The sequence below is a fragment of the Pteropus medius genome, unplaced genomic scaffold (genome assembly GCF_902729225.1).
Source record: "Pteropus medius unplaced genomic scaffold, Ma_sr-lr_union100, whole genome shotgun sequence".
Classification (NCBI taxonomy): Eukaryota; Metazoa; Chordata; class Mammalia; order Chiroptera; family Pteropodidae; genus Pteropus; species Pteropus medius.
The window spans coordinates 846,222-862,906 of record NW_024350324.1 but is presented as its reverse complement, the minus strand read 5'-3'; the positions used below and the strand labels follow the sequence as shown (position 1 = coordinate 862,906).

Here is a 16,685-nt window from a genome sequence, read left to right as displayed (position 1 = left end):
CGGGTAAACAAAATACTCTTCAGCTTAGCATCCAGGGCAGGGCCTGGCATAGGGTAGGCGCTGAGTATTTGAGGGACAAATGAGTGAATGAGAACAGGACTTCTCTTGTGGATTTGGGGCTTAAGGCTGCTGTCACGAGTCCGGGTGGGAGAAATTAAGTAGTTATTGCGAGACAACTGTAGAGCAGTGTAAAGGTGAGTTTTATTTAGATCGTAAATGGGGTAACTCAGGCGTTGGGGTGGCCGGGCACAGGTACAAGACTCGTCCAGCAGAGGGCGCTGTAAAGCAACATCTTAATAAAAATTAAATGTGAATGAGCCGTAGCCGGTCCCTGAGGGGGCTTATCCCCGTCAGGCGCGCCGCGGACAGCCCAGGCATCGCAGGGGTCTTGAGCTCAAGATGGCGCCGCCGCCGCCTCGGAGGACCGGGCGGCGGCGCCAGGGAGGCTCCCGGGTGCCTCGGGCAGGACAGTCTGCATCCTCCGTCCATCCTCTCGCGCCCACCCGGCCCGGCCCGTGGGCTCGCGACCCGTCTCGGTCCCGCGAGAGCAGGCGTTTCTGATCAGGCGCGCTGCGGACAGTCGCTCCCGGGGTCCCTTGCGGCGGCCTCCCGGGGGCCTCCGGGGGCCTCGAAGCAAGATGGCGGCGGTGGGGTCTGTGAGGCGCGGGCGGCGGCGACCGCGGCGCCAGTGAGGGGCCCGGGGGCCCGGGCGGCTCCGGGCCGGGGCCTCGCCACGGGACGGACGATGCTACGCTCCACCGGCTTCTTCCGGGCCATCGATTGCCCCTATTGGTCTGGGGCGCCCGGGGGGCCTTGCCGGCGGCCCTACTGCCACTTCCGGCACCGCGGGGCCCGGGGCCCGGGCGCGCCCGGCGGCGGCGGAGCGGCGCCCCCCGCAGCAGGTAATGCCCGGCCGCTTGCCCGCCCCGGGCTCGGTTTCCCCGCCCGGGCCTGGACTCCACCGCCGGGGCCTTCTCGGGGCCCCGGTCCCGGCTCAGCTCCCTCCCCACACGCTCGCGGACAACGTCGCCCCAGTCGGTCCCGGGACCTCCCACCTCGGCGCCCGGGTCAAGTCGCGGTCCCTCTGTCAGCACCCGTTTCCACGAGTGTGAAACGTAAACAAGAGGACGTGCTGTCCTGGAGGTGTCGCGAGGGCGGAGTGGGCCGAGGCCGGCCGCGCGCGGGACGAGGGGGCGAGCGCGGCTGACCCCGGTCGGCAGGCCCTGGACTCGGCAGGCCCTCGTTCTTGCCGTGGGCCCCTTATTCGCGCCCGAGCTCCTCAGGACGGAGGACCGTTCCCGCCGCTCCCCCGGACCTCAGGCGCTTGTGGCAGTTGGAATTTGTTTCCGCACTACTTGCCTGGCGGCGCGTCACTGTGTCCAGCCGAGCGTCAGACGCGACTGCACAGGGAGTGAGACCCGACGGGTGGGAGGGGGCGCGCTCCCAAGGAATGTCCTGTTTCGGGCTGAGCAAAGCCTCTCAGCGGACCGCACGTCACGTCACGTCACGTCACCGCGGTGATCGGCACTGTCACAGCAGAGTTTGCTGAAAGCTGCGAGGGATCAGGCAGGGCTTCTTGCAGGAAGTGTGGGATCTGAGCTGGGACGTTGAGAACGGGGAAAAAGGAGGACCTGGCAAAGAAAGGCATGGAGGGAGGCTTAAGTGTGACGTGATTCCTCCCGAGGGAGATTCAGACTCCCGCCGGTGACCTTTGTCCTTCAGGACTGGCTCTCCCTTCCATCAGACCCAGATCTCACGCTGTCTTAGTTTCAAATATCCTCCCTCTCTTCCCCCATAAGACGATTCTCGTCTTAGGACGTTCTTACGTAAAAAAAGGAGCGTTCTTGCTAGGACTAAATAATGGGTCTGTTTTCCCATTATTTGCCAGGAAAAACAAAAAAGGTCGGATGTTCTCAGATTTACACCATAAAGTTGCGTAGACCACAGGCACCTGCAGCCGGCCAGATGCAAACAGCCGTTGGGTCCACACCTGTGCAGGGCTGCTGAGCCCTGAAGGGCGGGTTTGTCAGAGCCGCTGCCATCGTCATACCTTACCCCCCAGCTCTGGTCGGTGCCCAGGAGTCAGCGGGGAAGGGAGTGTGTGTGGGAGGCTTTTCAGAGGTGACACTCAGCTCACGAGGTTGGTTTTTATCCCGCCAAAGCCCGGTATCTTGCCTCGGTATACTTCTTGGCATTGCACCTGGTGTTCTGCAGAGCCGGGCTTCCAGGTTCGTCACCACTGGGACAGACAGGGCAGGACCGTTCCCTTCACCCCGACGTTCCGACCTGTTTCCCCGCCCTGCGGTGCCTCCAAGCCTGCCCAACTCCGCAGCATTGACTCCCCTCCTCGGGCCCCGTCCCATGCCCAGCCCGGGCTGTCTTCTGGTTTCTTTCTACATCACAAATGGCCAGTTCGTTTCCCAAAGGATCATTTTTTGAGAGCTCATTTGGTGATGTAGCCCTGTCTGCTCCACTTTACCACGAGGAAAAAATTCAAGCGACCACGCTTTACCCCACTGCTTTGCATTTTTCTTGTGCAGGTGAGATCAGGCAGTCCTGGTCCCAGCTCTGGGGCTGGGGGCGTGGGGGAGGTGGGTGGGAAGGCTTCCGGTTACCTTCTGATAGCACACCACCTCTCCCTGCAGCGGGGCAGGGTTCGACCCCAGCTCAGCCTCGTTCTTGCCGTGGGGCCTCTGTGACCCTCTGGTTCCTCCTTTGTGGCTGCTCATGTCACTGCCCTCGAGGAAGCCAGGGGAGAGTGCACGTCTGGACCTCTCTCCCTTTCAGCTGTCCCTACTCCAGACCTTTCCAGCTTGAAAGGCTGCAGTAGCCCAGGCTTCGGCCAGTCCGCGTGTGACCACACGGGCACGGCCAGGCAGAGGTGGCTGGGCCCCGTCTGCTTGGGCGGGAGCCGCCTGCAGGCAGGGTGTGGGGGTCCCTGTGTGGCCCAGCCCCTCTGGCCTTGGGCCACTGGCCACCTGGGCCGTTCAGCAAAGTCCGCGGCTCGCGAGGGGGCCGCGGGGATCCATCTCGCCCTTCAGGCCCAGCCTCCCCATCTTGTGTGCCTCCATAGCCAGGCATGGCAGTGCCGGCTATGGCAGCGCCTGCTCAGACAGGCTCTCTGAGTGACCAACAATTGTAGGGATGATTGTCCCCACCTTACAGAGGAGGACACAGGCCCAGAGATGGGAAGCCACTCGCCTCTGTACACGTAGCTGGTAAGTAGGGGACACAGAGTTGAATCTAGAAGACCAGGCCTTGCCGTGCTCATCAGCTCCCGCCGATTCCTGCTGCCTAGTTCCTGCGGGTCCCACGCACACCTGGCGGTCCGCACACCTGGGCGCCCATTGTGTGTTGGGCTGGGCGCTTTGGCCTGGGGCCGGCCCATAGCAGTGAGACCTGGGAAAGTGGGAATTACAGGACTTGATCTCTGAATCCTGAGGACAGGCGGAAGGAGGGCCTGGCTCACAGTGGAAGGCAGGGTTCCAGCTGCTAGCTGTGTCGTCCGTGGCAGCCTGCTCCCCTGGGCCTCGGCTCAGTCCTTTTGTGGGCTGGTGTCCTAAGAACAAGCCCTGCTTCTAGAGGAAGGGAGGATGGAGCCAGAAAAATAAGTGCCTCCCAGCAGAGGGTCGCCTTGGGTTTGTTCCTCCGAGCTGACTTGGCACAGGCAGCCCGCAGGCCGCAGCGCCCCCCAGCTGCTTCCCGTGGCCTGGTGCTGGCCGGTTTCGGGTGGGACCACTTCCCCTGCCCTGTGGGGAAAGAGCTGATACTGAGAAACTCCAGCAGACAGCAATGTCACCTCTGCATCTGAGGCCTGGCCAGGGTGTGGGGACCCAGGTGTTCGGGCAGTCACTGCAGCCTCTGGCTGGGCAGTGGCACCTCCCACTTCATCTGGGGTGGGAGCTGTTGCTGGTTGGAGGGCTAGTAGGAACTGTGGGCCAGCCACTCTGGGGAGATTCTTCCTGGGCCCCCACCCCCTCTGGGCCAGGAGCACCCCCGTGTCCCCTGGGATGGTATCGCATTGCTGAGACCTCTGATCAGAGGCTGTTTCTTTTCTTGCTGAGGCCACTTTCCTTTTTAAGCATCGCCTCTGTCCCTCCCTGGAAGCTGTGTGTTGGGGTGTGGCTGGTGCCCCCAGGGAGCTTGGGCCACGGGCTGGGGATCGAAGCTCAAGGCCTCCCAGAGGAGGGGCTGTCACCAGGCGACACCTGGTGGGTGGGCGGATCTATTGTTCTATTGTTCCTGAGCTCTGTGTAGAGGAAGGTGCTGGGGCTCGTCACAGCAGCCTTTCTGTAGCTGCAGCGCCGAAGTCACCTCTCACGCTCGCTGTCCCACCGGCATAAAGAACCGGGCTTTCTGTGCGTGGTTCAGCCCAGCACAGACTCCTCCATTCAAAGCACCTTTTTGCAAGACTCGGAGTGACGTCCATTTTGAAAACGCTAGGGAATACAGAAAGCCCCCTCCGTGTGCGTCCCGCGGCCGCCAGCTTGCTCAGCCTCCTCGCGCCTCAGGAACAAAGGCTTCGTGTCCTTCCACCGAAGTCGTGATCCTGCCACAAGGACTGAGCTGGGTTCTGTGTGTGGAGCCTCGCGGCCTCCAGCAAGGCGGGGGGCAGTCCCCAGCCCCAGTCCCACTCTTGCTCCCTCTGGGTGGCCAGGGAGCTTCAGAAGCCGCCTCCTCACGCAGATCCAGACTTAGACATTTTAGGGGTCTTTGTTTAGTGTTGGTCAGTAGAACACTGGGCCTCACTCAAGGCACAGGCTTCAACGGGCGGCCCTCAGCCCAGATGAATCTGCCCCCGCCCGCCCCATCCCCAGCAACACTGGGCAATGTCTGGGGACACCTGTGGTTGTCACACTGGGGCTGCTCCTGGCATCGGGTGGGTGGGGGTCAGGGATGCTGCTCAGCACCCCATAGTACCCAGGATGGCCCCTTCCCCTACCTGCAGAGACTTACCCAGCCCCAGATGTCAGTGGTGCCGACGACGTCACTGCCCCAGCGCCAGCTTTTCCTTTGTTTGGGGAGGGGATGGGCACGCAGGCCCAGGCCTGCAGGGAAGAGACAGACCCCGAAGAGCACCGCCTCCCGCTCTCAGGCCTGGGGGCTAGGGACATAGGAGCCCAAGGACTGGGATGGGGTCGGGGACAGCCTGGCCAGCTGGGAAGGCTCAGGATGTGGCCCCGAGTCTTCCCGGGGGTCTGGAGAAGAGGTGGGGTGCCTGGCAGGCATTCAGTCCTCCGATGGGGTAGAGCCCCAAGCGAAGGCATTTTGGCTTCACTTTCTGTTGTGCCAGGAGCCGGGGACCCCCAGCAGGCGGTGTCATCGGCCTCAGTTATCTCTTCTGCAAAATAGGCCTCAAGAGACAGCGCTGTCTCCTCGGTGCGATGCGCCTTCCTGCTTCGCCGCTCTCACCCCCCAGGCCCCTGGAGCCCCTTTTACAGAAGGTGGTTTGTAAGCTGCGTGGTGCGCGCCCAGGAGTTGCGCTTGTCGTTCTTTGAGCTGTCCCCTTGCAGCGTGTGGCCTCTGGCAGGCGGGGTCCGATTCTCGGCAGAGAGAGGGACACAGGAGGAAACGGGAAGAGCGGAAGGAGGCGCAGATGTGGGCGGCCGGGTCCTTGGGAGTGCCGTGGTGGTCAGCCTGCGCCTTCGAGGAAATGGGCACGTGTGCTGGCAGTTTGGGGGCGCCTCGTTTTCTGGAGACGGCTGTGTGGAGCGCAGGGCCGCGGGGGTGGCAGGCAGGGCTGAAGGCCGAGGGGCGTTTCTGGGGAGCCCTCCTGCCCGCCGCTTTAGTTTGCTGGAGGAGAGCAGGACGGGAGGCTGTCGGGGGTCCCAGAACTCGGGTGTGCTGGGGAGGGGCACCTGGCTGTATCTCAGGCTGGAGCCTTGGCTTGGACACACACATGCACCCTGGTCTCCATGTCATCTGTAAAATCGAGCTGGCTCTGGGGCCACCCAAGGGCTCTTCGGGGTCTGTGTGAATTCAGTTCGTATCTGTGGACCAGGCGGGGGTCCCTGGAAGCGAAGGAGGGGTGTCCAGCCTCACAGGTCCGGGCGAGGGTCCAGGAGAGAGTGGTTGTCTGGGAGGGCAGTCAGGTGCGTGTTCCTCAGCGGTGGTCACCGTGCCGGGCTGTGAAGGATGGGCACCTCTGCCTGGCGGCTGGCGGCGCGCTGCGAAGCGGCACTGCCCGTGACGCTGGGTGCGGAGCGCAGTGAGGCCGGGGACGTCCTCGTGCTCTGTGCTCTGTGCTCTGGAGGGGCACAGGAGAGAGAAGGAAAGGCTGCCTCCACCATTACTGCCACCTCGAGAGGCAGGGGTCCCCGTCGTCACACCGACTTGTAACTTGTTCTTCTCCAGGCCTCCAGGAGTGCTGCCACGGGCCAGCGCGTCTGCCCCAGAGACAGGGAGGTAGGGGGCTCCGAGCCAGCGAACGCCCGCGTGGGTGCTGGGAGCTGTGTCCTGTGGGGACTGTCCCCTCTGAGCACAGAGGTTCGTCTGGGAATGGACGTGGCCCAGGCGTTGCGGGGCGCCTGGCTCCCACGCGATCTGCCTGCCTTCCTGCCTTCCGTTCCTTCGTTCCCTCATTCGTTCGTCCTGCAGACCTTCGAGGCATTTGTATTAGCCAGCTCAGGGGTGCAGAGGGGAGCTAGGGGATCAGCTTGTTGAGCTGCTGGGTGGCAGGGGACGGGAGGGGGCAGGGCCTGCATGGTGATGGGGCGGGGGGTGTCCCTCCACATTCGCTCCAGCCACATCCCGGTGGTACTTGTCCCTCTGTCCGAGAGGCTAAATCCATCCCTGTGCAGTCGATGGTCACACATAATAGTTGCTTGTCTGGAGAGTGCAGTGTCCCCTTCTCTGGCAGAGTGGCCCAGAGGCTCCTCACAGAGCAGGGGCGTGGGTACTGTTTCAGGATCCAGCCCGCGGTCACCCCTCCCTGACACCTGCCCAGGAGTCAAGTAATAAAAGTCCCTGTGCCCACGTATGGCCCGGTGTGTGGACTCTTTCTTAGGGCGTGCCGCTGGCTCCCCCCTCGCCGTGGCTCTGCATCCCGGGAACGCGTGAGTGCTGCAGCCTCTGTACCCCAGCTGACTTCCCTCGGGACGTGGGAAGGGGCTCCGAGTTGCCAGGCCTGCAGGCTGGGGGGGCCTCCGGGAGGCCTGTCCAGTGGAGGAAATGGCTCCAGAAACACCTACTGGAAAACCCGAGCGTTTGATGACTTGGAAGTGCCCTAGGGTGGGAGGACCAGGCGCACTCTGTCCTGAACCTTCTTCCTGAGCCCACGAAAGCCCCTCGTGCTGTCATGGCCTGTGAGGATGGAGAGGTGCAAGGGAGCAGGCCGCCTGTCACCCCAGCCCCCGGGCCGTGGCCCCCCTCACTCCTTTGCCGAGCTTTATGTCGTCCTGTGTGTTTCTGTGCATGTTGAAGCCTAGCCTGTTGTGGTTACGATCCTGGCCCTGGAAAGGGTGACCCGGCAGCCACAGAGGGCACGGGCCGGGGGTGGTCCCGGGTCTGGCCAGCACCGGCTTCCTTCCCTTGGAGCTGGCTGCGTGGGGCCGCTTGCGCTGGGGCCCTGGCCTGTGCTGCTTTTCAGGTGGGGCTATGGTGTTGAGGGGGAACTCGGGGGGCACGAGGGGATGCTCTCGAGGGTCTGAGCTTCAAGCCAGTGTCCCAGGCCCTCCAGCATTGTCACCCGCCCCAGAGGCGGGGGTGGGGGGACCCTGTGAGGTGGGGGCAGAACCTCAGAGTCTGCGTCTCCAGGTGCAGCCCAGCCCCCACGGGGGCGTGTTCAGATGGCCCCCTATGCACCTGGGAGCACGTTCCCGGTGGCCATGCTCCTCCTCTGGGAGTCTGCAGTGCTCTGTGCTGTGTGGGGCTCTCCCAAGCAGAACAGCGAGGGACCAGGTGCCGACCCCTGGTTCCAGGCTCCTGGCCTATGCGGTGGGCACCTTGACATCCAGGAGTGGCAGCCAGCCCCTGAGGACCTGGGAGCTATTCCACCCTCCAATGGCGGTGACCTTCGGGGTGCGCTCTGCCAGATCCCTCTTCCCAGAAAAGCCCCAAGTATGGGGCGCTCCGACCCAGGGCCTCGGCCTCCCACCCCGCATTCCTGCCAAGCCAGGCTGGCCGGTGGCCCGAGCCTGTTGCACCCCTGTGGCCTCAGGGAATGTCCTGTCTCTTGGCTCCACCTCAAGGCCTCTGCCACCCAGGGTGGGTCCGGGCTCCACTGTGACTGGCCTTTGTGTCCCTGCTTATCTCTTGTTCGGCAGGGACTGTGTCTCCTGGTGTTCCTGCCACCCCACTCGGGAGGGTCAGCCGCCACCTGGCTTGGAGGAAGAGCCCCTGCCGACATGTTATCAGGCTTGGAGCCGGAGCCGGGGGCGGGACCCCTGTGCCTCCCTGGCCTTATCTTCAGACCTTGGGCAGACTAGGGGGAGAGCGGGCTGGGCGATGGCTGGGCCTGTAGCAGCCAGAGACAGTGGGGTCACGTCCTCTCCAGTGGGGGCTTCGTGCTCAGTGTCTCGTCCTTGATTCTGTGTGCAGCAGTTAGAGAAGGGCGCGGGCACTTTCTGAAATGGTGGCTGTGGTGGGAGCAGGGAGCGGCAGAGGGCAGGTCTGGAGGGGGTCTGGGGAAGGCTAATGCTGTCTTGTTCACCCTTTCCCTAGTTCTGTGGCCCTGGCCTGCACACGGTGCCCACCCAAGGCCCCAGGGCCCAGGGGGCTGGAGGAAGCAGGCCTGGCCTCCACCGTGCCAGATGCCTGATGATCCAGAAGCTGATGATCAGAGTCACTGGGGAGCGAGGTCACTGGGGGAGCTGCACGCGGCTCTGTAGTCAGGAAAGGCACCGCTCTGTCCCTCAGCCAGGCGAGGTGCTGGGTGCACAGAGTCGCATGGGCGGCCAGGGCAGGTGGGCCGTGGGGGCCGTCTTTCCCTGCCCTGACCCCGCGAGGGCCTTCCCAAAGGACATCCCTCAGGTGAACGCCAGGCAGGCCCTGAGCCTTGGGGGAGGGGTCCCTACAGCTAGCTGGGCAGGAGCAGGCCCCTCCCCTGCCCTGGAGTGGGGAGCAGGAATCAGGTCCCCAGGGTCTGACTTCTAAGAGTATAATTTCTACTGTCTGGCCTCTGGGGGGCTCCTCAGATGGCCCCCATTTCCAGAAGCTCAGTTAATCTTGTTTACTAGAGGTGGGCTCGGTTCGCTTCCATCCAGGTCAATTCCCAGTAACTGGGGGAAGGTGCCGATGGCCCTTCCCCACCTTGAGGGTCACCTGTCATTTGCCTTCTGATGCCCCTGCTGGTGCGTGGGCAGAGACCCCAAGACACCCGGCAGCTTCCAAAACATTTTATTGTGAGCTTCTCCAGCTCCACGGGTCCCTTGAGGATCCCAGCCCTCCCAGGCAGTGGGGCAGGAGGCTAGATGGCATGAACAGTTACCTTCGGTGTGTGTGTCCCCCTGACTCTCAAGTAACCTTGGGGTGGCTCGGGGCTGCCTGCTTCCGAGGCCGAGCTCCAGCACTTAACTTCTAAGCAAGGCTGCAGCAGAGCCTGGCAGCCGTGTCCTCTGAGCTCCTGACCCACCCATCTAGAGGCCCTCAGGCAGGTGACAGCCACAAGGTACAGGGGGGAGAGGAGGAGACTGAAGCCCCCAGAGGGGCAGGATCAGGACCTTGACTCAGGCCCTCCTGGGGTAGACTTCTTTTGCTTCTTGGTGTAGCGGGTAGGGCCAGGAGGCAGCCCCCACCTGGGACGGAAAATGCCCATTGGCAGAGCTCCTGGGTGCTTGGCTCAAGGGCTTGGTGCTCTGGCCGGGAGCCAGCCCCCTCAGAGTGAGCGGCTCAAACCCCCAGTGCACGACCATTCCCACCTGACAAGCAGATCTTGTGCCTACTTGAGGGCCGGGGGCGTGGGCGAGTGTGTTGTCTCTTAGGAAACACGCCCGGGCAGGGACAAAGCTGGGCTCGGCCCCAGGGCCCAGTGACTCTCCTGTCTGGTGTCTGAAGCACGGGCTTTTTGGGGGAGACCTCTTGCTTTCAAATCTGGACTGGCTGAAAGGCCCCCAGCTCTGTCCTCTGACCAGATCCTGACCTTGAAAAGGACTGAGGCCTCTGGGCTGCTTTGCATGTGGCCTGTGGCCCTTTCTGGGTTGTGTATGGGTCCTGACCACCCCCTTCCATTGGTCATCAGCCCCACCCACCTGTCCTTGGAGAGGGCCTTCCCGCCAGGTGGGCCCTGGCTCCCATCCGACAGGGGAGGGCTGGGTGCTGCGGGGCGTCTTAGCATAGGAGGGAGATTGGGAAGTGAGGTGGGCCAGACCGGAGGCCACCCCAGACACCAGTGCTACCTGGCAGATCCCTCTGGACATGCCCAGCGAGTGACCCCAGCTCTTGGCTGTGGGTGGCCTTGGCTCTCTGCTGGCTGCTAGGACTTCCCTGGATGGCAGTGGATCTGCCTTGGTGCCTTGCGACCCATTCTGGGTCAGGGTGGCCAGAGGGCGGCCTCCATCCTACTGCTGGGTCGCTGGCCTTCCCTCGGGACTGTCCCCCACCTTGTTCCCATGCTCTGGCATCCTCAGCTGGGACACGAGGGCAGGAAGTGACTGCTTCCAGTGTGAACACCCCACAAGGAGCACCCCGGCACCTGTCCTGCCGCCGGCACCCAGCCCTGTGGCGTCTCCCCTCCTGTCTCCCACCCTCAGCCCCAGCATGGCCCCCATTGTCTGAAGCAGGAGTACATACTTCTCTTCTTCTTAAATAGAATTCAAAAATAGGGTCCAACTTAAAAGCCAGACCACATGCCTGCAGGGAACCCTCCCTCCCTGGTCTCCTCCCCCCAGCAGCCCAGGCCCAGCCACTGTCACCTACGGCTGCCCGCTGCACGGGCTTCACCCCACATGAGGCCGTGCGAGTTACCTGGAGCTGCCGTGTTTCCAGCAGAGCAGCGCACACGGGGCCCTTCGTGCAACGCAGATCGTCCTCGCTGTCCCGAAGGCCAGGGCTCCATCCTGGGCCTCGTGGCTGAGGCCGGGCGTGGTCAGGCCTGGCTCCTGGCGGCTCCTAGGAGAAGCACTGTCATTCTCCAACCACAGGGACCAACTCTGGCGGCCTGTTCTGTAGACACGCTGCAGGATGGCGTCCGATAGGGCCTCCGGTGCCCGCGGCAGGCCGGCGCGCTCGCACACGGCACCGCTTCCTGGGGACGCCTCCTTTTGCTTGCGTTTCGTTGCGAATGTGACTGTCTGTCCAGAAGCGAGGCTCCTGGAGGTTCATGCCGACACTGGTGGTACTGGGCCTGTGCCCACCTCTGGAGCGTGCCCTAGAGCCAGTACGCCACACAAACTGTCTGTCCCCCGACCACGGGGCAGGGACCACTCAGCCCGATGGAGGCGTTGAAAGGACCCACTGCTCTCTGGCCCGCTGTGGCTTTGTGACAATCGGGTGTTCTTCGAACACAGTGCTTTCACACCTGTGGGGTCACACCACGGATCGCCTTTGGCGTGCGGGTGTCCTTCCATCCGGTGCTGCTGAGTGGCGGCCGCTTCAGTGGTTTCTGTTTTCTTGCTGGGACAGGCGCAGCCCTGTGGAACCTCCTGTGGCTGTGGGTGGCATCGGGCTGTGTCCGCTCACCTCCCACCCCCAGCCCTGAGCCGGGCAGCCCTGCACACACGCCATCCCAGTCTGTCAGGTGTGCCCGCCTCGTGCCCCGCCTGGGTGTCGGGCTCCCTGGCATCTTCGCGGCCCCCACCCCCAGCTGTGGGAGGCAGAGACGTGGCTCAGTGTGGCTGCCCGGCTCGGAGATCTCGTGGTCTCCACCTCAACTGGTGTCCTCCCTGGACCTTGTGGCTGTCTCTGGGGCCAGCGCGCTGCGCCCCTTGCTCCACCCGTCAGCCTCCGCAGGTTGGGACCTGCCTGGAGGGGCACTCCGAATCCTGGGCGCGTGGACAGGCCTGGCCCCCGCCAGCTCCCAGACGGCCGGCTCTCGGGGTCGAAGCAGCGGCTGCTGCTTCCCAGGGCTGCTCACCGCTGTGTCCTCCCTCTCCGTTCCAGGGCTTGGCTATGACCCGTACAACCCGGAGCTGCCCAAGCCCCCCGCACAGAGGGAGAATGGCGTCCTGGGCAGAGGGGACGAGCCCCGCTCGGACATCCTGGAGCTGGAGCTGGTCAACCAGGCCATCGAGGCCGTGCGCTCCGAGGTGGAGATGGAGCAGCGGCGGTACCAGGAGCTCCTGGAAACGGCCCGTGAGCACATCTCAGCCGAGGTCCCCGCCCTGGCGCCCCACGGCCCCGCCGCCGGCCTGGACGAGGACACATTTCCCCTGTCCTTCGAGTACAGCCCTGGTGGCTGTGACCTGTTGAGCCCCGACGCCGGCTACCAGCCCACCCCGCTGGCTGCCCCTGCCGAGGCGGGCAGCAAGTACTCGCTGGCCGCTCTGGACCGGGCTCAGGGTCACGGAGGAGGAGGCAGCAGTGCCCTGGAGTATGTCCCAAAGGCGGTGAGCCAGCCCCGGCGGTATAGCCGCCCGGTGTCCAGCGGCAAGTACGTGGTGGATGACTCGAAGCCGTCCACAGACCTGGAGTATGACCCGCTGTCCAACTTCTCCGCCCGGCTGCTCGGCGGGGCCAGCTCCAGGGATGGCCGGGCCCCCAAGCGGCCTCGGGGCTCCCGCGGCAGCAGCGAGCCCTACATGCCCGTGCTCAAGAAACCCTGTGACCCCTTTGGGGGCTGCGACGCCCGGTTCTCCGACTCAGATGATGACGCTGCCACGGCAACAGGGAAACAGCCTGTCACCGCCAGTCCCCCGAGGGCCCAGGCGGGGGCCGAGAGCAAGGGCCCCAAGAAGCCAGGCTCCAGGGAGAGCCAGGAGCCTGAGGACGGTGGCCTGCGGGAGACCAAGGAGATGGCCGTGCAGTACGACGTGGGGGACCTCGGGCAGCCTCCCAAGGGCCCCGGTGGGGCGTCCCCGGCCAAGCCTGACTTCCCGGCCATCGCCTCGCAAGAGCACAGTGGCCCCAAGGAGGGGAGACCCAAGAAGAAAAATGGGGTGCCGCCGGTCCCCGGCCCTAGGGACAGTGGCCGGAAGACAGACAGGGGTGAGGACAGAGAGCATGGGAAGCTGGCCGGGAAGCCCTGTGCCGGCAAGAGGGGCCCGCAGGCTGGCAGCCACCAGCGCAAGGGGGAGCGGCCCCAAGGGACCAAGAAAAAGCCATCTCTGGCCACCTCAGTGGCCAGCTCAGGGAAAGGCCGGCCTGACCGGCCGGGGTTGCAGCCAAGCCCCACGCGTGGGGATGCCCCCCAGCTGCCAGACAGGACAGGCGGGAAGGCCCCGCCGGGGAAGCTGGCGGAGCGGAAGGCCTGCTCACTGGACGAGGGCGCCTCCCAGGCTGCCCCGAAGCTGCCGAGGAGGACCCTGAGCCACGTGGACCTCTTCGGGGATGAGAGCGAGGACGAGGAGCCAGGGCCCAGAGCGCCCGGACTGCGGGCCCCCGCCCTCCCCAGCCTCAGCTCCAGCTCAGACTCGGACTCGGACTCCAGCCTGGGCCTCGTGGCCACACGGGGGCCACACAAGCGCCTCAAGGCCACCCCGCCCCCCTCGCCTGGCCGGGCCTCCCCCTCGTCCTCCCCCTCATCCTCGGGGGCGGGCACAGACGTGGACTACGCAGCCCTGGAGAAGGAGGTCGACTTCGACTCGGACCCTATGGAGGAGTGCCTGCGCATTTTCAACGAGTCCACCTGCGTCAAGACGGAGGATAGGGGCCGGCTGGCCCGGCAGGTGAGCGCCCGGGGTGCTGGCTACCCTCCAGCGTTCCCCTGTGACCGGCCGCCCAGCGCCGAGACGGAGACGGCTCTTCCCTCGTCCAAAATTCAGGAACCCTCGGTGGCTGCCTGCTGCCCCCCTGCACCTTGTCCAGAAAGAGGACGCTGGCTCCCAGCCCGCCCGGCGGGGTTCCGGCCCACCCGGGGCTCCTGTGCAGCATCTGAGAGCCGCAGGATGGGGTACTGGGTACCCCCGGGGCCCTTCCCCTCCCCATCTTGTGTCTTGTTCCCCTCTCCCCCTCTCCGCCTGCCTTCTCTGCTCCTTTCACCTCTCCCTGCAGACCCTTCCGCCTCCTTTCACCGTCCTCTCCTCCCTCTACCTGTCTCCTCTGTCTTTCTCTTCCTTTTTTCCTTTACTCTTTTTCCCTTCACTCGTTCCTGCCCCTCCCCTTCCTTCTCAGGCCTCCCCGCCAAACCTCTGCTAGCCCCACTCTGTCTGCATCTCCTTGTCGCGTGTCCCCATATTGGCCACCAGAGGGAGCTTGCTTTAAACAGGACAGGCCTTTCCCCACACCAGAACCTCGGACACCTGCAGCTCCTGTGCAGGGGCCACAGGGTCCGGCCGGCACCGTGGCCCGGCCTTGGAGGCACTGCCGTCTGGATTCATCCCCTTCATTCCCCCCTCGCTTCTGAGCCCTGCCTGGGGCAGGCGGGCAGGCGGGCGGGTGATCCGGAGGGCAGGCGAGTGTCTGCAGAAGTCACGCCTGCGAGGCCTGGGAGGTGGGCTCAGGCCTCAGCTGGCCTGGGGGGTGGGCTGTGCCTCCGGGGCGGAGGTGAGGACCCACCACGCCACCTGATGCCTCCAGCCGCCCTCCTCACCCGCTCCATCCAGCCCGGGCATCTGTCGACCGTTGGTGTGGGTGGCAAGGCTTGGGGAGGGGCCTCGTTGAGGGACACACGTGTGTTCCAGCCCCCCAAGAAAGAGAAGGTCGAGGATCGGGAGCCGTCGGGCCTGAGCACTCTGTTTCCCGGGCAGAGGAGGAGGGTGTCGCACCTCTCCAGGCACGGCAAGGAGGTGAGGCCGTGGGGGGCCCCAGTTCGTGGGACAAGGGTGAGGGGTTCCTTTGGCAGAGCGGGTCCAGCACTCCGTGTCCTGGCAGAGGACTCTCTGGGAACCATGGCCAGTCCTGGCAGGGGCGGGGCCCAGAGCCGGGAGACGGGGATGCGGGTGAGCCCTCCCCCAGATCACACTGCCCCGTCTCTCTCCCCCGAGCTGTGCCCATGTGACCTTAGGCAAGTGGCCAGGCCTCTGTGAGCCTCAGCTCCTCCCATGGCCGGGAGACAGGAGCGGCTGCCGGCTGCGGGTCAGTGTGGGACGGTCATTGACTGGGCACAGGGAGCGCCGCCTGGGTGGAGGACGAGCCCCAGGCTCCGACCCTGGCAGCTCCTGATGATTCAGTCCCAGAGGGGAGCTTGGGTTCTGGAAGGCCGTCCAGAGCAGGTGAGGTCAAGCAGGATGGACCAGGCAGGGTAGTCGAGGCAAGGGTTCCTGCCCGCCCCGCCCGTATCGGCTCAGGGCACAGTCTGGGCTCTTAGAAGCTGGAGGTCGGGAGAGCGGGGCCATGCTGGCACCACACAGTGGGCGACGTGCGTTTGAGGGCCACTGTGCTGACCGGGTCCCCGCCACGGCATCTGCGCGCTCCCGCAGTGGAGCCGGGGCGTCCCGCCCAGCCCGTAGTCCTCCCCTTTGCCTGCTGCCCCGACATATGGCTGGGCCCTGGGATTTCTCTCCACCCAGCCGGAGCCCGGGAGAAGAGTCCCGGTGCCCCCCGCCCGGCCGCCCACGGCCCAGGAGGTGTGCTACCGGCGGGCTCAGCAGGCGCAGAGGGAGTCAGCCGGCTGGCTGCAGGCTGCCCAGCGGCCGGCTGAGAAGCCGTCCTCTGTCCACCTCTCAGCCCCCGGGGAGAAAAGGAGGACAGCCCACGTCCCCAACCCTCGCCTGGCTGCAGGTGAGTCCTAGCGCGGGGGCCCCGGGTGGCCAGGCTCCCACTGTGCCAGCGCTGGGGGCCTCGGGCACGGCCCAGCTGGGTCTCAGTGCGCGTGTCTGTGAAATGGGATCAAGTGTCCCCAACAGTTAGTGGGAGGTGAGGGCAGGCCTGGCGCAGTCCCAGCGACTTTGGTGGGGTCTGGCTATGGAGACCCTGAGGGCTGCCTGTCTGCCAGACCGAGCCTGTTCCGTACTGTCCTCCCGCCTTCCTCTGAGGCCCTGACCCTGAGGTCGCCCTGTGGCCCTCCCACTCTGTCCCTTCCTGGTCTTTGTGTCCCTGCCTCCCCCAGGTTCCTGGGGCGTTGGAGGCTGGCGGCCTGGCCGGGGCTGGTCTGAGCGTGCGCACTGGGCTCCAGACAGTGGTGCTAGGGAGAGGAGCCAGCTTGAGGTGGGCTGCAGGGCTGAGGGGCCGAGGGGCTGAGGCCCCAGGCTCAGGCCTACTGAACCGGGCCAGCTGACCTGGGAGAGGGGCCAGGGCTCTGCTGGCTCCTCGTCCTGCTCTGAGGGGCACTTGTTCCCTCTGGGCCTTGTCCGAGAGTTAGGCCCACACTTGGATGTCTCCCTGGTGGTGCCCGGAGGCCTCTTCAAGACACAGGCTCAGCCTCCCCAGCCCAAGGTGTGCCCCGTTCTGGGGTGCCCCTGCTGCTGCTCAGACACTCCATCGAGTAGCCGGCTGAGGGGGCGAGCGGGCCCCACAGGGTGCTCCTGCAGACGCAGGCGTCCACAGCCCTCCCGGGGCTTCCCCTGGCATCTCCAGACTCTGGGCCCTCCCTCCCTCCCCAGAGCGCCCGAGGTAGATCATGACGGTGACAGGCAGGTGTGGCTTTGAGGCTGTGTTTTAGCCCAGGGAAGGGAGATGCCTGTGAGCTGTGCACACCTGAGACATGTCCGAGC

At 65.0% G+C, this 16,685-nt stretch overlaps 1 protein-coding gene across 1 annotated transcript in view; it reads left to right on the top strand.

Annotated features, from left to right (window-relative positions):
• The first annotated feature begins 399 nt into the window (after nucleotides 1-399).
• REXO1 (RNA exonuclease 1 homolog) overlaps nucleotides 400-16,685 on the top strand; it is a 26,969-nt gene continuing 10,683 nt past the window's right edge. Inside the window, exons 1-4 of the mRNA XM_039839004.1 lie at nucleotides 400-902; nucleotides 12,037-13,760; nucleotides 14,715-14,819; nucleotides 15,543-15,753. Of these exons, the coding sequence (XP_039694938.1) occupies nucleotides 746-902; nucleotides 12,037-13,760; nucleotides 14,715-14,819; nucleotides 15,543-15,753 (2,197 nt within the window). The 5' untranslated portion in view covers nucleotides 400-745. The remainder of the gene's footprint in view (nucleotides 903-12,036; nucleotides 13,761-14,714; nucleotides 14,820-15,542; nucleotides 15,754-16,685) is intronic.